The 23,203-nt window shown below is 41.4% G+C and overlaps 1 protein-coding gene across 2 annotated transcripts in view; it reads left to right on the plus strand.

Moving 5' to 3' along the window:
• Window positions 1-23,203, plus strand: part of MRPS5 (mitochondrial ribosomal protein S5) — a 199,949-nt gene that overhangs the window by 132,379 nt on the left and 44,367 nt on the right. For both annotated transcript variants that reach the window (XM_034763905.1, XM_034763906.1), the window contains exons 2-4: window positions 724-861; window positions 16,486-16,611; window positions 17,698-17,931. In XM_034763905.1, coding sequence (XP_034619796.1) covers window positions 724-861; window positions 16,486-16,611; window positions 17,698-17,931 — 498 coding nt within the window. The remainder of the gene's footprint in view (window positions 1-723; window positions 862-16,485; window positions 16,612-17,697; window positions 17,932-23,203) is intronic.

Below are 23,203 nucleotides of genomic sequence, written 5' to 3' on the forward strand. Positions count from 1 at the left end.
AGCGATCTTCAAGATATGACCCCTTGTGTAGTGCATTGCATTAATCCAGTCTGTGGGTGACAAGGACGTGAATAATTGGCTAGGTCTGCATGAGAAAGAAATGGTCACCTTTGTACCAAATGTAGTGGGGGGAGGCATTTTTGGCCACTTCAGCTACGGGTAGATCTGGAAGCATAACCAAAATTGACAAAAGGTGGGAAGGTCCTTTCAGTTATGGGGAGACGTTCTCCTGCCATGCTTTCTAAATGTTCCCTCTCAACCTGTCTTATTATGTGTAACCTATAGGATTCCTTACTAAATTAAGATATGATCCTCATTAACATTTTAGGCAGGCATTAGAATAGCACTCTTCAATGGGCTGACTTTGTCCTCAGATTTTCTTTAGAGGGTGCATATATCTTGGAATGTGTTTATTATTTACTATTGTCACGTACCTGATGGATGGAAAATATCCCTCCTTTTCTAGAGGCTGTTTGTAATCTCTGCTAGTGATATGGAAGAAGTCCTCTGCCAATTATTTTTAAACATATCAATGTATGTTGTATGGTACCTATCATTACTTCTCCCCAAATACCTCACCTTGTGCAGTCCAGGGACAGAAGGTGGAAGTCTGCTGAGATAATTGTGGGTTTCTTAAAGAAATCAACCTTTTTAAGTCTTTATGACTGATTCGTTCAACCTGAAAATAAAAATATCTTCACAATTTTGCATCTTCCTCCACAGGCTGTCTCTCGTTACCAGCGAATAGGAGTGGCTGTCGCTATACGAACCTGGCATGGGCTCTACAGACTCATTGTTACATTTCTGCTCCATGTAGCGTGACAATACAACAATGCAGGCAAGGCAGCTTTTTCAACAAATGTAAGTCTTGAAAAAAGACCACTTTTTTTAATAACACGAGCAGTTTGTCTAACTCTCTTCTGTTTTTTATGTTGACTCTGTCAACATGAAAATCCCATTTTGTATTAACATTTTGCATCTACAATAGTTACAAACATCAACTAAGATTACTACAACTGAAAAGCTAATGGGGGACAGGAAACTTTTGATTTTATTTTCTTCTTTTTTCCTCCCTCCATTTACTTGGCACATTTGACAGTGCCTTGTTGATAGGGTCAGTTTAATAGTTTTCCCTATATAGTCAGGGTCCAGTCCAACTCCCAGTGAAGTCTTTGGATTTTTTTTAGTCAATTAAAAAAACAAAAGATGACAATATCCATCTAATCATCTGCCCAGCTACAACATTAGATCCCAACCCTGCAAAGACTTACACATGTGCTTAACTGTACACACTGAATAGTTCCACTGGAGCCAACACAACTGCTCGCAGGGCATTAAGTTAATCTTGCACAAGTGTTTGCAGGATCGGGTTTTAAGTAACTGATTGGCTTATCTCCATTCTTCTAATTTATACACACTTCCGCTGGTAAAATGATGTATTTATTTTAAACTGTTTTTAAGTGAATTAATATGACAAAGATGTAGCATAACAAGCTATTACAGTGTGCTTATTTTGTGAATTAGATCTTTTCTTAGTTGCCTACATATTGATTCCATACAAATCCATGAATAGATGTTTTCTAGGATAGAAAGTTTTTCACCAGCAGCTATTTCAGTCTTTAGGTGACTGGATTAAAAAAACCCACTGTTTTTATGACAGCTTATTGTTTGACTCTGTACGTTCTTAAACAAACTGAACTTTGACCGTTTTTTAAAAATAATTAAACTAATTAGTATCGAGTAAGGGATAAGCTCTTCTTGAGTCACAAGGATTTAAGCATGTAACTTCTTCAGGCATCAGATGAAACAGAAGCTGTTGGGTGCCTCTGATAGCAGCATCCAAAGTTGCAGTCGTTCCTACAGCCCAGCTGGCTGCCTAAAATCTGAGGGGTAGCTACATGTGTGGGTGTCGCAGGAGATGCCGGAAGTCTGGTGATTCTGTAAAAAGTGGTGAATTGAGTTTTTAAGTTGGACCTGTCAGTTTGTCAGACCCTTAATGCTGTAGGCCCTGGGTACATTGCAGACTGCCTCCTTTGCCTCTTCCAGAGAGTTGCCTGCATGTTAGGGATGCTTTTGCTGCTATTTATATCATTGGGCTTTCAGTAGCATGTCTTGCTGTGGTGAACTTTAGGGCTTGACACTTCCTCTCCTTTCATATTCATCCTAACCCATCTCTCCTCTCTTTTAAAATGTCCCTAAAATGTTGTTTCTGGAAAAGATTTTTTTTAAAGAGGAAAAGGACCCGATTTGCAGACCTAACTAATGCTACAGTGCCCAAATCCCCTTATTGGTGTCAGGGAGGTCACTTCCTTGTCCCCCTTTATTTAAAAAAAACCAACCTTAACACTGGAAAGTTTTAACCATCTTTTTTTGTAATGAGGTCAACCAGAGTGACCTTCAAAGTATTGTACCATGAGTACGGCATCCATTAGTGAAGTTCAGGATCCCATTTTCTATTTTAAGCTGCTATTCAGAAATAATATGTTTCCACTGTTTGACAAAGTAAAGTATTCATTGCAGTTTTCATTTGTTATTAAAGTGACAAGAGTTAGTATATAGCTAGATAGGCTTGTAGTTGGATTTGATCAGGGTTTGGATCATGGATTCAGTCTTTACATTTTTAGGTTAAGAACTCAATCTCTAAATAGCATTCCCTTTGGGCAAATCACTGAACCTTTAATGTTTATAACGAGCTTTGATATCCTCAGATGGAACATGCTATTGAAGTGCAAAGTATTGTTCATCTACAGTGAGGCAAGATTATTCACTGTGCTGCATGCAGGAGCAGGAAAGCATCTTTCAGGATAGCTTTTTCCAACTCTAAAATCTTCTCATGATACTGTAAAACACACAATTACACTGGTCTACAATTTTTGAGAAGTCGTCTGCTTCAGAGATAAAATGTGCTATTTATTATGTATTTTGATGTGCTGAATTCAAATATGACAATTAAAACAACTGATTGGCTACTGTTTCTAAGATATTTAAGGTTTTACATTTTATGTCTATTGTGTAGATAGTAGAGTTTTAATCATAAATTGTAAACCTAGGTCTTTTCATGTGTTTATGGTTGCTTTACATGATAATATTTCACCTGTCCTGTTTATATAACACTTTAAAAATCAGCAAAAGGGTTATATACATAAAATTTATTATGAAACAAAAGGCAAAAAACTATTATAGTTTAGTCCTATTCAGTGTCTACTCGGCGCTTCTTGGCTTGTCTCTTGTATTCATTAAATGGAGCATCTCTTGTCACTGTCCAGCAATAGTCTGCAAGCATTGATGGGCTCCATTTGCCCTGATAGCGTTTCTCCATTGTTGCAATGTCCTGGTGAAATCGCTTGCCGTGCTCGTCGCTCACTGCTCTACAGTTCGATGGAAAAAAAATCTAGATGAGAGTGCAAAAAAATCTATCTTTAGTGACATGTTGCAACCAAGGCTTTTGTATGCCTTGAGGAGGTTTTCCACCAACAACCTGTAGTTGTCTGCCTTGTTGTTTCCGAGAAAATTGATTGCCACTAACTGGAAGGCTTTCCATGCTGTCCTTTCCTTGCCACGCAGTGCATGGTCAAATGCATCATCTCGAAGAAGTTCATGAATCTGAGGACCAACAAAGACACCTTCCTTTATCTTAGCTTCACTTAATCTTGGAAATTTTCCACGGAGGTACTAGAAAGCTGCTTGTGTTTTGTCAATGGCCTTGACAAAGTTCTTCATCAGACCCAGCTTGATGTGTAAGGGCGGTAACAAAATCTTCCTTGATTCAACAAGTGGTGGATGCTGCACACTTTTCCTCCCAGGCTCCAATGACTGTCGGAGTGACCAATCTTTCTTGATGTAGTGGGAATCTCTTGCACGACTATCCCAATCGCAGAGAAAACAGCAGTACTTTGTGTATCCAGTCTGCAGACCAAGCAAGAGAGCAACAACCTTCAAATCGCCACAAAGCTGCCACTGATGTTGGTCATAGTTTATGCACCTCAAAAGTTGTTTCATGTTGTCATAGGTTTCCTTCATATTGACTGCATGACCAACTGGAATTGATGGCAAAACATTGCCGTTAAGCAGTAAAACAGCCTTAAGACTTGTCTTCGATGAATCAATGAACAGTCTCCACTCATCTGGATCGTGAACGATGTTGAGGGCTGCCATCACACCATCGATGTTGTTGCAGGCTACAAGATCACCTTCCATGAAGAAGAATGGGACAAGATCCTTTTGACAGTCATGGAACATGGAAACCCTAACATCACCTGCTAAGAGATTCCACTGCTGCAGTCTGGAGCCCAACAGCTCTGCCTTACTCTTGGGTAGTTCCAAATCCCTGACAAGGTCATTCAGTTCACCTTGTGTTATGAGGTGTGGTTCAGAGGAGGAGGATGGGAGAAAATGTGGGTCCTGTGACATTGATGGTTCAGGACCAGAAGTTTCATCCTCTTCCTCGTCTGACTCAAGTGAGAAGGATTCTGGTGCATCATGAACCGGCAGTCCTTCTCCATGGGGTACTGGGTGTATAGCTGATGGAATGTTTGGATAATGCACAGTCCGCTTTTTCTTCTTTGACACACCTTTCCCAACTGGAGGCACCATGCAGAAGTAACAATTGCTGGTATGATCTGTTGGCTCTCTCCAAATCATTGGCACTGCAAAAGGCATAGATTTCCTTTTCCTGTTCAACCACTGGCGAAGATTTGTTGCACAAGTGTTGCAGCATATGTGTGGGGCCCACCTCTTGTCCTGATCTCCAATTTTGCAGCCAAAATAAAGGTGATAGGCTTTCTTAACCATAGTGGTTACACTGCGCTTTTGTAATGCAAAAGTCACTTCACCACAAACATAGCAGAAGTTATCTGCACTGTTCACACAAGTATGAGGCATCTCTGCTCACTTTGGCTAAACAGAAATGTGTCCCTTTGCAAAATCAAACACTGACAAATAAGAGAGCACAACACTGTATGATTTCTAGAGCTGATCTAGGGCAATTTGTTCAGCAGAATGATGTAAGCTTTGTTATGATTGCATCATCCATGACTTCTAGGAATAACATGATGCAATTCATAGCATGTATGACGCAATACCAGCTTCAGATTGCATCATTCATTGTTTTGCCTAAAAAGCAAGTACTGTCCAAACCCAGTCATAGATTTATTCATAGATCCAGCCAAAGATGTATTTTAGTCATATCTGGTTTAAATTGAGATCCCTTCCCTTTATAACTCACTTATCCTCCGCCATTCCCAAGTCAAGGGTCGTATATACTGACCCAATAGCATATCTTGAAAACTAGAGCCAATCAACAATTTTAAGCATCATTTTCGTTCTCAGTGACCCAGAACTAGTAAAGTTTGGCTACATTTATTTCAGAAGCGTTTTGGCTGTAGAGCAGTGTTATAAGTAGGAAGTAGCTCCTGGGCATCAGGAAATTGCCCATAACTCAGTGAGAATAGTTTCCCGTAGGTAATGTAAGAACAATAATCAGCTAGATTTGTATAGAATGCATCTGTTTTAAACACCATATCTAAACTATAGTTATTCAGTAAATCAATAATGAAATCCAGTTTGTTTGGGGGGGTTTAAGTGACATCACTAAAGTTTTATAAACAGGCAGGTTTATAAATTGTCTCCATGACACATCATCAGGATGCAGAGAAGGCAACTCAGGTTTGTTTGTCTGTGAGAAGCCATTGGTAATCAGCGTAGATGTTGTTACCAAAGTATCTTCTGAGTCTGCAAGGTGGAGAGTGCAGGCATTCTCACCCCCACAGAACCTCCTGCCTGGCAATGAGTATAGCAGTGAATGAAAACAGACAAACAGAAGCAGTTGCTCAGCATGTGACACTGAGGAGTAGAAGCTAGTGTCCTGATCCTGCAAAGAGTTGTGTGCATGCAGACCTTGCACCTGAGCAGTGCCCCATTGACTTCAGTGTGGGGGAGAGAGTCCTCCTGGGTGTTTGGACTGAAGCGAAGTTAAAGTATGCTGTTTAAATATAGTTCGAGCACTTTCATAGCTCTTTTGGTGTCTGGGATTTGATGTGGGCCTCCACTCTCCACCCTGCCCGCAAACAAAGCATATATACAGGGCAACCTCCATCTTTTCATGGTGTGTGTGTGTGTGTGTGTGTGTATATCTTCCTACTGTATTTTCCACTCCATGCATCTGATGAAGTGGGTTTTAGCCCACGAAAGCTTATGCCCAAATAAATTTGTTAGTCTCTCAGGTGCCACAAGGACTCCTTGTTGTTTTTGCTGATACAGACTAACACAGCTACCACTCTGAAACCAGCTTCCTCAAACTTTCTGAATGTTCAGAAGCTCTGCCAGCCCCTTGGGTATACCCGAGCTGTCCCTAAGTGCAATTTTTGAGTGATTTGGTAGCATGCTGTCTACAATGTAATGTACATTCCAAAGTTTCTAGGGTTGACAGTAGGGGAGATGGCCAAAGATGAGCTCTTCAGAGATCTCCAAAGCTATGCAGTGAAATCTTCAGAGGTTGAGAGTGGAGTTACCAGGGGAAAAAAAAGAACATTTATGAGTGTGTTTTGTCTTTTTTTTTTTTTTTTTTTTTTTAACTTTGCATTTTATAGCAATTTCCATCTGAGGAACTCTCTAAGTCAGTGGTTCCCAAACTTTTTGAGGCACCCAATCAGCTGCGTTTTGTCTCTTTGTGACTCACAATTACACATATTTACCCTGTGCCCTGCCATCTGCCATTTTGTTGCCCAGTCACCCAGTTTTGAGAGATCCTTTTGTAGCTCTTCGCAGTTGGCCTGGAACGTAACTATTTTGAGTAGTTTGTAACTAGGAAATAGTGCTGCAGGTGAGTGCACTATGTGCTTGCTCTCCAACTCACATGCCTCCAGAGTCTCTTCTCAACCTGCTAAAGTATTTTAAAGATTTCCACAAGCATCTTTAAACAGCCTTTGAGAGAGCTTCACAATTAGCTTGCTACTTTTTAAGAATCTAGTTGTAAAGATTTCTATTTAATGCTGCTTTTGGGACTAAAACAATCAAGAAGAGTTAATGTTATGAATCCAGCAGGCTAAGTTTTTGAAAATCCTCTAAAGGGTAAATCTGTGCTTATCCTTCCTCAAACCTCCACGGGGAATTCTGCAAACAATTTTTGGTTATTACCCCAGGATTATGGAGGGAAATAGAATCAATCCACATCTTTGTCTGTTTTCAGTGGTAGGCTTCTGTTCTGGGATCAGACAGTTAGTGTAATGATAAAGCTAAGTATTGTGCTTGCAAATAAGCATTTCATGTGCAATTTAAAAATGACACTTAAATCATTTGCTTCAGAATTTTTCTTGTCTATTCAGTTGAGAGATGTAGGATTTGGTTCTGTGCCAGCTGATCTGTATAATGCTTTGAGTTTACTTAGCACCTTTTATCCAAAGATCTCAGAGTGCTTTACAGATGTGAATATAAAGGGCGTCTCATGAGTGGGAATGGGCACAGAAGAAAAGGCCCAGTTTATAAAGGCATTATACATTTCCTCAACATTGCAAACCTTAAGTGATTTAGGTGCTCAACTTCCATTTTCAGAAGTGACTTCAGTGATTTAGGCTTAGGTTCTTGAGTGCTTGTCAGTCTTGAAAATGGTACTTAGCCATCTAACTCACTTCGGCTTTGCAGTGCTGAGTGGAACAGTGCTTCAGATTTTAGAAATTTGGATTTGAGTGATTAGCTGACAGCCACACATGAAGCTAATGTCAGATTAAAGAATAGAAAACAGAATTTTCTAATCATGCAGCTCTCTCATATGCTATACTAGTATTGAGAAGCAAACACTACTCTCTCCTGTCCTGATTCTTCACTGTTGTAGGACTTAAATAGAAGCAAAAGTTAATTAGTGTTTTTTTTTAACCAGCTTTGTTACTAGTGTGTGATGAATGTACCCCAGAATTCAGGTGATCTAAACAACTTCAGTGGCTTTGAGGTCACCTTACTTGGACTGCCAGCAGTTTCAGGCCCCATCAGCACTAATTTCCACCATCTTAGAAAACCATAATTAAAAATAGCTGCAGCTAACATAGATGTGTTGGTTTATGTGGACTGGCATAATGTGGTGTAAACTGGGCTCCCAAGTGTCATGCATTTGATAGCCCTGTCACACCAGAGCTTCAGTTATGTCTTCTGGTTGCTAGAAGCCACAGTAGCGCCTACCAAGCGGGCAGGTATGCGCTCTCTCTCGTGCTGCTCCCCCTGCTGGATCCCAGGGCTGGAGGAAGTGAAGGAGTGAGCTGTCTGTCCAGAATTGGCACCCAACTCCCTTGCCTTGCCTGCTGCCTCCTGAGCCAGCTGCATCTGGCTCTCCCCAAGAAACGCCCCCCATCCCAGTCTCTAACAGCAATCCCAGCAGCTACCCATGCCCTAACAGCCAGACACTCCGCTCTACCCTAGCATCCCACCCACACAGCTGCCTCACTCTCCCCTAGCAACCCTACTCACCGCTGCCACCTTGGGACTGCTCCATGCTGAAGTCACTGCTTGGAGCAGGGTGTTGACCATAACCTCAGTTCTTGTATAGGCAAACTTTAAAATATGCAAATTAGCTCATTACGTAATTTTATAAAATGTTACACATGGAGCTGTGCAAAATTTGGCAGCTATGTAATGATCATCTAGAATGAAAATCAGTCTAGAGATGTGGTGTTTACGGCTGGCAAATCCATGTTAGCTGAAATAGTTTTTAAAAGCTGTTCCAATAAGGTGTAGGAAAGTGTCAACTGGACTTTAAGATGATCATGTCTTTCACGGAAATTTCCTTTTAATCCTTTTTTTTTTTTTTTTTTAAAGTATGCTTGTTAATGGAACATTTCCACAATTTACATTTGTTTAATGCTGTTAAATCCAAACTAAACATTCTAAAGGCAAGTATTTTTCATCTGTGCCTTTCCTGGAGGTTTATAGTATGGTGTTCTCTACATTAATCTGATAAAAAGCTTTATTGCTGCTTGTTGGAATACAGCCTCTAACTACAGCCTTAGCTTTTGCTAAGAATGGAAAATGCTGAATTTCTTGTTCTGATTTTTCCTGTGGTAGGGCAGGCTCTGGCTTACTGAAAAATCAAACTAGAAATCTGATATATTACTGGGGTGGCCCTAGTTAGCTCTGTTTGATTTCCATTTCAAGCTTTGCTTTTGCTTTTTATTGCCTTTTCTTGCAAGCACAGTAATCTTTTCAGTACTGTTGTTGGTTTGTTTGATAGTGTGATTTTACTGTATTTGCTGCCACCTGCAGGCTGCCCTGACAGAGAGCTTTAATTTCTGATTTAAATATTAGAAAAAATTTTGCTCTGATTGCCGTATCTATTGTAACTTCTCTTCTATATGTTTATCTTTCTAGATCTAGGTTTAGAATTCTATTGGCGCACTGTCAGCAACATTCTGTGAGGAAAGGGAAGAGGCATTTCACTAACTTTGCTTTTCTAACCAGTAGCAGTCAGGAGATCTTTGTTCTTTCCAGCTCTCTTCAGGAATTTCAGTAGGCAAGACTCCAGAGTTCCTCTCTTGTGAAGGGAGGATAAACTTTGAACATTCTGTACTAAACTAATTGTTGGTATAAATCAACTGGCTTTCCCAGCTTCACACCTGAGATTGATTTGGCTCACTAGCATCTTAGTATGTCTGTTATGAGACATTTCAGAATTTGTTTTCTGACTTGTTTGCAGTGTGGAGGGCTGCCAGGTTGTCTCCTGGTTTTGAATGTTATGTGAAGGATAATACAGAGGCGGAAATAAGATTGACTTTTAACTGTTCATTTCCATACTTGCAAGTGTTGTATCCTAATTTCAACCTTAACTCCAATTTTAGTTTTACAAGAAGTTTGGAAATTGCCTCTAATTTGGGTTTTTGACTTATCTCCGGGCATCAAGACTATATAAGCTATAAATGTTGACACTCTTTAAATTATGGTGATTTTTTTTTTCCTTTTGCTTGGGTAGATTCCATTTTTCTCTAATAGGATTATATTGTACACTCAATCAATTCCTTATCTTAGCTTCTGCTTTTTGGGTTATGCTTCTCTTATGATGTTGCTTTGTTTCCTAACTGCAAAATTTCATATACCAAATCTTTTGGGGTGCTTGGCTATTTATATTGCAAATCTGATACTTCAGTCCATTGTATGTCGGTTGTATAACAATAAGAAACTAATTACAAGTGGAAAAATAAATCACAGCACATATACACTTATGTCTCCATGGAAAAATTCAGGACCTTCTGCAAGCTTTGTAGCTAGCTAGGAGATCTAATTCTCAGATATTAGATAAGAGAATCAATATTCTTTAAAGCACTCTATACTGTCACAGTAGGAAGTGCTTTGTCAGACCTGGAGCAGCAGTTCCTATTGTGACAGTGTACTGTTAGAGGGAATTGATTCTCTTATAGGCTTGTTACTGTAGAATAAAGAGGAAATCAACTGTTTCTAGTGATGATTCATGTATGAGAAGGCAGGTGGTGTGACAAGTGGATCTGTGGATACAGCATGCAGGGGTGTTGAGAGGAAGTAGTGTGTTGATAAGGGAAGGAAATAAGTTCACAACTGCTGAAAGGAAAAATGAGGCAGAGCTTCATAGAAGTCCTGGGGAGTTGAGAACGTGTTTGAGAAACTGGGGAAGCCCACCGAGAACTGCTGGGGGCAGTAGAAAGGGAGAAGAGCAGACACTTGAGAGATGCACATAAAGAGAATTATTGTTCACAGCATTAAGGAACATTAGGAGGGGCTATATGGAATACTTGCGCACAAAATATGTTTACTCCTTTAGAAAAGACTAGGACAATTTAAATAATAAGTACCTCTCTTCCCTGTTGTTGCCCCAAGGTTTATTCTCTCTGTCAAACATGTTTTCATTGCAGTGCATGGGACTTTGTGTTGGGTATTCTCAAGTATTCTTAAATGGTGCATGTTAGAAGCATTTCTTATGTACAGTGCTGCTTGGACCATTGAAATACTGTGCTGTACAATAAAAACCTACTGCACTGCTGCAGAAAGCTTACCAGAGATGCGTAAATTCAAAATGGCCACAACTTTAGACTCTTGAAAATAGAGCCTTGCAGAACAGCATAGATGCGGTGTGCTTACAATAGTCTTAAATAGAATGGTGATGGATACAGAAAAATCAATTGTTAGAGTGGAGGATGTTGCAATATATCCTGTAGTTCATCCTGCCAATACATTTTCTCCTTGAAGTAGACTATACATCCCTGTACTTTAGAATCATTGGTTTTGAACAACTCTTGATTATGGAGAGGCCATTTTGAATTTTTGAGCATTTACAGAAATTATTGGGAGAACTTATTTATTGAGGCAATATACCAAGAGCGTTATGACAGAATATTTTTAGGTATCAGATTTGGTGCATATGTAAACCTTTAACACTGAGACACAGTCATTAATTTTGTCAGGCCATAAACATTAGGCCGTTTCTGTGAAATATAGCACTTTACATTTTCCAACACTGTGATACCCCACTATGCCTCTGAATATTAGCTTGCTAACGTAAAGTATCAGAACCAGGATTATGTGCTTACAGAAAAAGGGCTCATTGTTGATCACCTCTTAGCAGAAGCTGGAAATGTGTGGTAAGATTTATGTGCAATCTTTCTGTTATTGTCATTTCTACTGTATCTGTTTTGCAACTCTTGGGGTATGTCTTCACTAGCGCTATAGGGTGTAAAGTCCAGCTCAAGGAGGCATATCCAGAAGAGGCTATTTATCCTAAAGTCCTTTCTTTATCTCTTGGTCTCTGGAGAATCCAGTTTGAAGCAGTATAGGCAACGTTTTCAGTAGGTGGTACCTCTTGGGAAGTGTTACAACCTGAGTGGATTAGTTTAATCACCTTCCACTGATCTTAGTTCCTGGAGGAACTGTGGTCCTCCTCCCCCATGGAATTACACACAGTCCCTGGCCCACAACGGTACATACACTTAATACAGTACCATCTCCCAAAGCTATTGCAGGAAATTGCCATTTATGTTATGGGAAATACTGTAAGTGCAAATTGAAGAAGTGATCATGCAAATTGGGTGTGTTTTGCATTAAGAACAAATGAGTAGGGGTTTTCAAGGCTCCTGGTGAAAGGAATTGCTAATATTTAGAACAACCACAAATTATTTTGACTGGTTAGTTTTGGTGGAACAAAGTTACCATCTTCTGAAGATAATTTTTTCTGACATTGAGATTGTAACAGTTCTCTTTGATTGAAATAGTCTCTCGCTATCTGTGCATCAGTGATGGGACTATTCAACACCTTCCTTCAATGCAGATTATTGATTTGAGGGCAGTTAAATTGTGTCAGAAAGAATGTGTATATTAAAATTAAATGCAGTATAATGGTCTCATTAATTGCACACATGCATAGTAAGTAGCAGGTATGTAATTGGTAGAAAGGTTAAGTATACTAGCTGACATTTAAATCTCAGCAGATTGTTTTAGAAAGATTTGTGAATTTAAGTGTTCCTGTTAGGTGCCATGACCACTTTGGAGGCTGAAATCCTCTTCTCATTAAAGCATAAATACAGTCCTCTTTCCCCACTCTTTCCAATTTGTAACCTCAGCTCTGATCTAGAAGGCCACCTCTGTAGATGGGTAAGTTACTCATTCCATATTCTGGCAATACATGACCTTTTTCTGAATCTGTCAGCAAGGCTGCCAGTTGTGGTGGTGGACTGTGAAAACCAATTCTACTGGGAAGCAGAATGAGTCCACCACTTTGTTTCACTGTGGTCCCTGAACAATCTCTGGTAATTCTGTTCTGTATATGCTCTTATACCATGCTTAGCACTGTAGTATCCAAGCCCCTTTCATTAGTGCATTAAGCAATGTGACTAACATCTATCATAGTGTTCTCTCCTCCTCTACCTAGGCAGAAGAAGTTACACAGTGGAGTGTGTGTGTGTGTGTGTGTGTGTGTGTACACATGATACTATGTGTTTTTTAAAGAATGCAAGAGCAAACAAATGCACCTTGCACTTAGAGGGGAAGGTCTTTCATTCCTGTGGGAGTTCATTCCACAGTCTTGGGCCAGCCCTTGAAAAAGCTCTGTCTTGTCTTTGTTATTATACATCTGGACCCAGAGTAAACCAGTATCAGTTACCTAAAGATTCTATATCCCATTACAAACCAAGCAACCCATTGTCTCTAAAGACACGATGTCATATTTCAGCTAACGACTTGTACATTTTAATTTTTTTGAATCCCCTTTTATTTGCTTGGGGGGGATGGGGGAAAGTATTTGAAATGCAAAACTGTCAGGGGGTTTTGTGTGTGTGATGACTTACAAATAGCTAAAATATTTGTACACTTAGAGTAAATGTGTCCATAAAAATGTATTCTCAGCTGAAACTGATACGGTTGGCCTAGAAATAAACATTTGTTATAGAACCCCTATAAAGATGAGTTTATAAAGAGAATATAGATTTCCAACTATAATGGCGCTAGCAAGCATTACTACTCTGGAATAAAACACATTTACCATGGCATGTTCACTAACCTTTTTAAAAATGTACCAACAATATTCGTTTCTTTGAGTCCCTGCTATTAAAATCTGCTACATGACTGATTTTGGCATCAGACAGTATTCAGCAAAAGTTGTTTTCAAGTGGAAAAAATTCCACCTATTAAACAATATTTAATCTTTCTATGAAATTAACTACTTCTCTCACAAATACTAATATTGATACATGTGTGGTTCCCTCCACATCCCCAGCTAATCTTTCTTCTTTGTTTATGCTTTGGGGGAGCTGGGATTCTTCCTTTTCAAATGAGCTAAGAAATATGTCTTTAATCTTGGTAGATTGTGAGAGATTGGACTTTAAAATTGCGATGATGTTAGGTTTTCTGCAATCTTAGATAATGTTTGGGTGTTACCAATTTGTGTTCTAATTTTCATCTCCCTCCAAAGTAAGTACAGCTGGGCTTGTGGTCCAAGGACAGTCTGGTGTCACAAGATGGGGTATTAAAAAATTTGACCTGCACAAAACCACAAACAAATAATGCACCTTTTGCAGCCCGTGGCAATATAACCTTTATAGCATACCATATCTATGTATTGCATCCTATTAACATTTTTGTGAAAACATGAGGCTTTGCAACTGGAGCTATTTTAGCAGTAGGAGAATGAAGCCGGCACATACCAGCCTTATCTTACTGAATTTAAATAAATACAAAATAAAGATAAGCCACAAATCGTTAGGAAGATGCATGTGTATCCTCAGGAATTACAAATACATTGTATGAGTAAAGGCAATGGCCGGTTATGGGCGTTCTGTGCTGGCTGCACCCTTGCTTTCTGCATTGCAGAACTTCACTGGTGCCATTGTCTGGGGATCTGTGAGCCCGTATTGAGAATAAGGCAGGATATCTCTTTCCATGATTGGGGATCTTCAGCAGCTATTTTGTGTTGCTTTTTAGACAAGTCGCTTCTGTCCAACTGAACTATTTTTCTTCCTCTGATTGCTGGTATTCAGACTGCTACTTTAGAGAGAGAAACCCAGAATGTGGTCCAGCCTGAGACAGGAGATTTAATTTACAGTAGTGATGTCTCTTGCGGGCTGAGGCATTTGAGAGTTGTTTCCAGGTCACTGTTGATAGTCAGGCTCATTCATTCTCAGGAGTTGAAACAATTGTCTGACTGTATTCCTGATTATCTTCTTTACTAGCTTCTGGCCTAGTTGGGAGAAAAACTGGCTTTATAACATGTTGTGAATATTTTTCGTCACATCATTTGAGTTTTAATTTTGAAAAAAAAAAACAAATCCTGACTTTTAGAAAAGACCTGTGTTTCAGCTTTATGTAATGGTAGCGTAGTAACCTCAGTTAGTAAAAATGCATGCAAGCCATGTTTTCAGGTCTTGGTCTGAACGTGAAGATGGTTACTTCCCATGCCTTATGGCACAGCAGATGTGCCCAGACAAGATATACAGCAGGCTGTGAAATTAATTTGTTTTTCTGAATGTGTCTTGTTCAGTTCTATGATGATGCTCTGTAAAGCATCACACCTTAATGAGAGGTGGAAGGAAGGATGTAAAGGGTGGGAGAACCCTGTATTTCATCAGTGTATGAAAGCATTAACTGATATAATGAAAGGAGCATAAACTCTGGAAGGCAAGTATAAAAGTGTAATTAGGCAGGCCAAAAAAATTGAAGACTAACTAATAAAGACACACAATCTAACAGCAAAAATATGTGTAAGTACATCAGAAGCAGGAAGCCTGCCAAACAGTCATTGGGGCCACTAGATAATCACGGTGCTAAAGAAATACTCAAGGAAGACAAGACCGTTGCAGAGAAGCTAAATTAATTCTTTGCATCAGTTTTCACTGCAGAGCATGTGAGGGAGATTCCCATACCTGAGCCATTCTATTTAGGTGACAAATTTTAGGAATGTCTCAGATTTTAGGGGTCAATAGAGGAGATTTAGGAACAAATTGATAAACTAAACAGTGTTACGTCACCTTGACCAGGTGGTGTTCACCCAAGAGTTGTGAAGGAATTCAAATATAAAATTGCAGAACTAACTGTGATGTGTAACCTATCACTTAAATCACCTTCAGTACCAGATGACTGGAGGATAACTAAGGTGACACCAATTTTTCAAAAAGGCTGCAGAGATGATCCTGGTAATTACTGTAAGCCTCACTTCAGTAACAGGCAAATTGGTTGAAACTATAGTAAAGAATAGAATGATCAGACATATAGATGAACATGATATGTTGGGGAAGAGTCAACATGGTTTTTGTAAAGGGAAATCATTCCTCATCATTCACAGCTTCTTAAATATCATCCGTACGTATATCTCACAATGATTGAGAGGATCAGTATGCCACAAGCTTTCTTGAGAGCTGTCAGATGATATCGTTTATGAATAAATACCATGGAAGTGGTGTGCTAGATGTAGTGATTTGGTAAGGCCTGCTAGGAGTTGCTGTTACAAAACAGTGAACTCTTTGCCAGCTGGCACCAATGGGTCGCTGTGTCACAGAGAGCAGTTACTGCTATTGCCAATGTCAGTTACTAGCGAATGATCTTGTTTTGTTCCTGTCTTGTGCTACCAAGGCCATTAAAACATTACACTGTCTAGGAACGGTGTTGATTTAAAAACAAAATTCAAAATAGATTTTAAACCCTGTGCTCACCTGGGTACCTTCCTTACCACAGTACTTATGTGGTTTCACCTCCTCTGCAGTGGCAATGCAAACCATGTTAGAAACCATTGTTGTTTTGAACAGTGTTTAAACAGAGTTCCATTAATTTGTTTTGCGACCCAATGCACACAGGGCCAAAAAGAGAGTAGTGGTGAGAGAGAAGGATACAGGCAGAAGATACAAGCTTGCTTAAATGGGCGTTAATGGGGGGGGAGGGGTGTTATGCATTCCCAGAATGGATCACCTAAGGGTTATCATCTTGAATATTTTGTTCAGTAATGTTACCAATATTAATTATTCTGATACCATACTTACAAAAGCCATTTCATTACAGTGACAGCTGATGAGCTGTGGAAAGGGGTTTTGGCAGAGACCGGTGCTGGAGCAAGGAAGGGAAGAGGAAAGCGAACCAAGAAAAAGATCAGGAGGGATCTCAATAGAGGCCAGTTCATTGGTGACGGTAAATACATAAATAACTATAGGACTGATAAATGTGTTGCTCTTACTATTCATAGTGTTTTTGGTTTGTAATTAGGGTTGCCAACTTTCTAATTGCACAAAACCGAACACCCTTTCCCCGCCCCTTCTCCGAGGCCACACCCCCGCTCACTCCATCTCCCACTCCCTCCATCGCTCGTTCTCCTGCACCCTCACTCACTTTCACCAGGCTGGGGCAGGGGGTTGGGGTGCAGGAGGGGGGTGAGGACTCTGGCTGGGGGTGTGGGCTCTAGGATGGGTCTGGGGATAAGGGGTTTGGGGTACAGTAGGGGGCGTGGGCTCCGGGAGGGAGTTTGGGTGCGGGAGAGGGCTCAGGGCTGGGGCAGGGGGTTGAGTTGCGGTGAGGGGTGTGGGCTCTGGGTGGGAGTTTGGGTGCAGGAGGAGGCTCACGGATGGGATAGGGGGTTGGCATGCAGGAGGGGGTTCAGCATACGGGCTCTGGCCCAGCAGCACTTACCTCAGGCAGCTCCTGGAAGTGGCCTGCATGTCTGGCTCCTAGGCGAAGGGGACAGTGGGCTCTGTGTACTGCCCGCCCCCCGCAAGCACCGCCCCTGCAGCACCCATTGTCCACTGTTCCCAGCCAATAGGAGCTGCAGAGCCAGCGCTTGGGGTAGGGGCAGCACGCAGGGCCCCCATGGCTGCCCCTACGCCTAAGAGCTGGACATGCTGGCTGCTTCCAAGAGCTGTGTGGAGCCAGGGCAGGGCATTCTAGTCAAAAACCAGATGCCTGACAACCCTATTTGTAATACTTTTTATAAACAGTGCAGTTAGCACATTGGCATTAATTTCTTTGGAGTTACGACAGTGTGAGATGAGCGCTCTCTCTCTCTCTTTCCTTTTTTCTTAGGTGATTTTGATAATGATGCTCCATTTCACATAGCTGAATTTCCAGCTTTTAATACAAATTCTGTCTTGTGAAAAGCAGTTGAAATATAAGTGAATATTAAAACATCCATTTTATTAGATTCACCTTATGTACTGTTGCGTTTTAATCTTTAATTTTGCATTAAATGCGAGGGAACTCTTTTCATGTTTTGCTTTTCTTAAGGACGTTCTGGTTTCCTTTGGCCTGGTCTCAATGCTCCTATAATGAAAAGTGGGGTAGTCCAGACAATTGGTCAACGAGACAAAGAGGTGCAGGAGAAGGTGCAGTCTGAAATTATCCGGAAGAGGGATGAGTGGGAGAAGAGAAGAAAAACAAAGGTGAAGAGAGAGCGAGGCTGGACTGGAAATTCCTGGGGAGGCGTCAGTCTGGGACCCCCTGAGCCAGGTCCTAATGGAGGTAAGAAGAGTGAATGTAATTACCTTCTTAGAGAGAGGCAGGGGAAGAAGAATCCATACTTTCTCAGCATTTTAAATTTCTTTATAATTATTCTCCTCTATATTAGGAACTATAAGAATTTCTATACACAAACCCAGGCAGTTAAACTGAAGAGTTAGTAATCATAACTGGACTGACAGTTGTTACATTCATGCTCAGCACTAGTTGACTGCTTCTCAGTTAAACTTTTGTGAGTCTTAAAATGTTGAAACACTTTTTGTCTGTCTTACCTCAGCAGCCCTGAGTACAAGATGTAGCCAGATTTGTAGTGTTCCCATTAGCTTAGTAACAGAAATAAAGATTTCATGTTAGCATAAGCAAGGAAAGAATAGCTAATAAAATGTCATATTAGAAATACAAATTATAGGAGATAAGTATAAGGCTATCGCCTTGCATATTTAAACCTCTTACCCAACCTCAAGGCCCCGTGCAGTTTGTGGCAAGGTAAGGCTAAATTCTGTTTCATGTCCTAGATCAGTGGTGAGCAACCTGCAGGCCACATGCAGCCCATCAGGGTAAGCTAATTGCAGGCGCGAAACGTTTTGTGGACATTGACCGTCCGCAGGCACGGCGCCCCGCAGCTCCCAGTGGCCACGGTTTGCCATTCACGGCCAACGGGAGCTGTGGAAGGTGGCGGAACCCAGGAACGTGCTGGCTGCCATTTCGCGCAGATCCCATTGGCTGGGAACAGCGAACTGCGGCCACTGGGAGCTGTGGGGGTCCGTGCCTGCGGACGGTCAACGTCCGCAAAATGTCTCGCGGCCCGCCAGCAGATTACCCTGATGGGCCGCATGCAGGCTGCAGGTTGCCCACCACTGTCCTAGAGTCTCTCCAACAGTCTTTTGTGGTAACTAGAAATTCTACAACAGCTTCATTTAGAACAAAAAAGTTTTTAACAAATTAAATATGAAAACAAGTAACACTCAGCAGAATAATGTCTGTGAAACAGTTAACGTTGACATTTATATTGTCATGTTTAGGTTTTTCTGGTAATATTCCATTGAGATTTACCAGACAGTTCACATTTCTCTGCAGGATTGTTTCAGGCTCTCTGCAGGTTCAGATGTAATTGCACCTATTAAACTTGATTGATGTTTTCAAAGTTTTCTTCACACCCATAAGAGCCAGTAGCATCATTTCTTTTCCTAAACTAAAGTCTAGCTTCTGGAGCATATTTCTGCAGCAAGGGATGGATTCTGTGGCAAATTTAATGGCTGCAGAATACACGGAACCCTTCCCAAATTAGGCATATTGAGGTTTTCTAATCTTCTCTCAAGTCACTTCTTTCAGCCCCCCCAATCAGTTTGTGGGTTTTTGTTTTGTATAAACTCCTTCCAGTTTGCCAATACTTTCCAGTAATATGCTGCGTGGGACGCCATATAATGTTCCAAGGGTGCATTTGCACCAAAACCATGGAAACTGGAACCATTACCTCACTGTTCTGTGAGGTTATGCCTCTCTGTCTGTTCAGATTTATCTACAGGTTGCCCACCACTGCCTTAGAGGTAATGGTGGATCTTCCATTACTCAAAGACTTTAAGACAAGATTAGACATCTTTCTAAAATACGCACTCTAGCTCAATCACAAGGCTTGATGGAGGGCTCCTTGCGTGACATTTTCAGACCTGTGATGTGCGGATCATCCTAGATTATCCGAATGGTCACTTCAAGCCTAATCCAAACGTCACAGCTAATCGCTGGGACAGCATCTGTTTTGGCAATGTATACGTTCTCATACCGCCATGTAAGGTGGTGAAATGACTCAACTGGGAAAATAAATCGGTCAGCAAGGCCTTTTCCTGAGGGAAGGTTAGGAGGAGTGGGTTATTTATACCTTTCTATAGAAGGCAGGGATGGAGGGCCGTGTGTTCGCCCGCACTGCCAAGTTCTGCTCAGACAGGTTCTGCAGCCAGGTATGTGCAATGTGGCTCTGTGGAGGCAATGCATTAAGGACAAGAATTGCTGTTGGTAACCATGTCTCTTGTTCACTGTGCTGTCTGATTCAGCCATCTATAGAAGCTTAGCTCCACAAATGCTTGTTTAAGAGTGGTTTGGTATTTGAAAATTCTCTCACCTGCCATATGAGAGGCCTACTGACTCCTTTTCCTTTAGAATGTAAGCTCTTCATGGCAGGAACCGTGCGTCTTTCATGGCTAGGAAGAGTACAGCTTGTTGTGGGCATAACCAGAAACAAATTATTATTAATGTTTAAAATAGTCAGATAAGAGAGTTAATTTAGAGTTCAGTAAGTTCTGAAACAGGAACCTTGGTAAAGATGTGACCAGTCCTATTGGCAAGGTCCATCACCAAGAGAATTTGTTAGAGTTTATAAAGTGAATCTTGGCATTTGCCAAAGGCTGTGCCAAAGAGACTTGCTTACTGTTCCTTTCCCCGAAGTGGGTGTTAGAGCACAGGCCAGTCATAGAATCATAGAATATCAGAGTTGGAAGGGACCTCAAGAGGTCATCTAGTCCAACCCCCTGCTCAAAGCAGGACCAATTCCCAGCTAAATCATCCCAGCCAGGGCTTTGTCAAGCCGGGCCTTAAAAACCTCCAAGGAAGGAGACTCCACCACCTCCCTAGGTAACGCATTCCAGTGTTTCACCACCCTCCTAGTGAAATAGTTTTTCCTGATATCCAACCTGGACCTCCCCCACTGCAACTTGAGACCATTGCTCCTTGTTCTGTCATCTGCCACCACTGAGAACAGCCGAGCTCCATCCTCTTTGGAACCCCCCTTCAGGTAGTTGAAGGCTGCTATCAAATCCCCCCTCATTCTTCTCTTCTGGAGACTAAACAATCCCAGTTCCCTCAGCCTCTCCTCATAAGTCATGTGCTCCAGACCCCTAATCATTTTTGTTGCCCTCCGCTGGACTCTTTCCAATTTTTCCACATCCTTCTTGTAGTGTGGGGCCCAAAACTGGACACAGTATTCCAGATGAGGCCTCACCAATGTCGAATAAAGGGGAACGATCACGTTCCTCGATCTGCTGGCAATGCCCCTACTTATACAGCCCAAAATGCCGTTAGCCTTCTTGGCAACAAGAGCACACTGTTGACTCATATCCAGCTTCTCGTCCACTGTGACCCCTAGGTCCTTTTCAGCAGAACTGCTACCTAGCCATTCGGTCCCTAGTCTGTAGCAGTGGATGGGATTCTTCCGTCCTAAGTGCAGGACTCTGCACTTGTCCTTGTTGAACCTCATCAGGTTTTTTTCTGCCCAATCCTCTAATTTGTCTAGGTCCCTCTGTATCCGATCCCTACCCTCTAGTGTATCTACCACGCCTCCTAGTTTAGTGTCATCTGCAAACTTGCTGAGAGTGCAGTCCACACCATCCTCCAGATCATTAATAAAGATATTAAACAAAACCGGCCCCAGGACCGACCCTTGGGGCACTCCACTTGAAAGTCAAAAGGATCTGACTGCATTTCTGCTTCGTTTGTATCCTTTCTGCCCTAGCTTTCATGAGCCAAGTGAACAGTAGCCGAGGGTAATGGTACAGAATACTCAAAATTCTGCCATGCTCTTGGATTTGCTTTTGTCCCTTATGAGACATTTCTGAAATGGAATTCTGTTTTCAAAAGTAACTTGCAGAGGGGAAGCTTACATTTATTCATATAATTTATATGGGGAAAAGAAGGGTCATGCCCTTTGGTGCCCCAGGTGTAGCACACACCTGGCCAGTGTTTTCTTATCACCATTCTGAAAAGACTAAATCATGAATGTTATGTGAAATGTTTAGTTTTGTAAAGATTGCTTCCTGACTCCTACAGGGCAGAAAAATGATGCTATAGTTGCATTTGACTGATTTACAGAGAAATGTTTCAGGCAGCCCTTTAAATTGAATACCCTTTAAAGTATTGCACTAACATATTATGGTTGATTTGAAGTGACAAGACTTTTTTCCCTGTAGTTGTATAGAAATCTGGATCAAATAAGTCTCATGGTTGCTTGCTTGTTTGCTTGAATCATCGTAGATTGTCTAATATTATATCATTCAAAATATTCTAAAATAATACTAGAGAATAGTGTAGACATGATGGAAGGGAGCCATTTATAGAATTGTTACATCCTCTAGCAATATGACCGTTTCCAATCAATGCATATATGTTCAGTTCACTTAGGGTAGTCATCTGAGTAACAGTTATGCAAGTGGGCAGTTCATGCATGCAAATGATGAAATACACAAATGGATCGTCACTGGAACATACTGTGCACAATTGTTTATTCCCCCAGCATTTCTTCAACAGTGAAGAGCTCGGAAGAATAGAGTGTGCAACTTTGGTCCTGGAATGAGTACAGAGTTTGGATCTCTCAAGAATTGAGTAATGGTGCCCCAAGAGTTTCAGTTTGAATTGAGAGAGGAAGGCTGGTCTTGTCGTCAAGGCACTGTACTGAATTTCAGGATACCTGGGTTCTGTCTCCAGCTCTGCCCCAGACTGAGTGCCTTTGAGCAAGTCACTTAACCTCTCTGTGCCTCACTACTTCTTCCAGAGATTGCACATGTCAGGCCACGGCAGGCGTGCGCACACCCTGGGCACAGACATCAGAGACTTGTTTTTCTCAGCAGTATCTGTTGAGGTGGCTTGAGCACCCTCTGTTACCATACGCCACTGCGGGCTGGTGTCAGAGCAGAGCCACCCACCTCATTTCCTCCTTAATGCCAGTGATGGCTGTCAGAGCGAATCCAGGCTTGAGTGATTCACGTACTTCCCTCACTCCGCTTTCTACATATCTGTACTTTAGTAGCTTGTTGGCTATAGTTAGTTTTAGTCAATTTTTGATAGTTTTAGGGCTAGGTGTCTGATTTTGGTCTCTCTTGACCCTTTTTTCTTGGTACTGGGACCAGTACTGGAAGGATGCCTTGCTCATCAGGGTTTAAGTTCTGCAGGATCTGCACAAAGCCTGTGCCAGTCAGTGACCAGCATCCCTCCTGCCTGAAATGTTTGGGAGAATCCCACATTAGTGACAAATGTCACATCTGGAAAAGCTTCAAGCCCTGCCCAAAAAGCGAGAGAGTGGTGAGGCTTAAGGGCTTGCTCGTGGAAGCAGCACTTCGACCCCCATCAGAGTCGTCACACAGGGAAAACGCCTCAACTACATCAGCTTTGGTACATAGCACCCCACCCGACATGTTTGCAGTTCCTTGGTCCCATTCTTCGGTACTGAAGAAAAGACTCGGACCTTCCTCAGATTCTGCCTCTTGTTCTTCTGTGTCAGTACCAAAGCAAG

Source organism: Trachemys scripta, chromosome 3 (genome assembly GCF_013100865.1).
Source record: "Trachemys scripta elegans isolate TJP31775 chromosome 3, CAS_Tse_1.0, whole genome shotgun sequence".
Classification (NCBI taxonomy): domain Eukaryota; kingdom Metazoa; phylum Chordata; order Testudines; family Emydidae; genus Trachemys; species Trachemys scripta.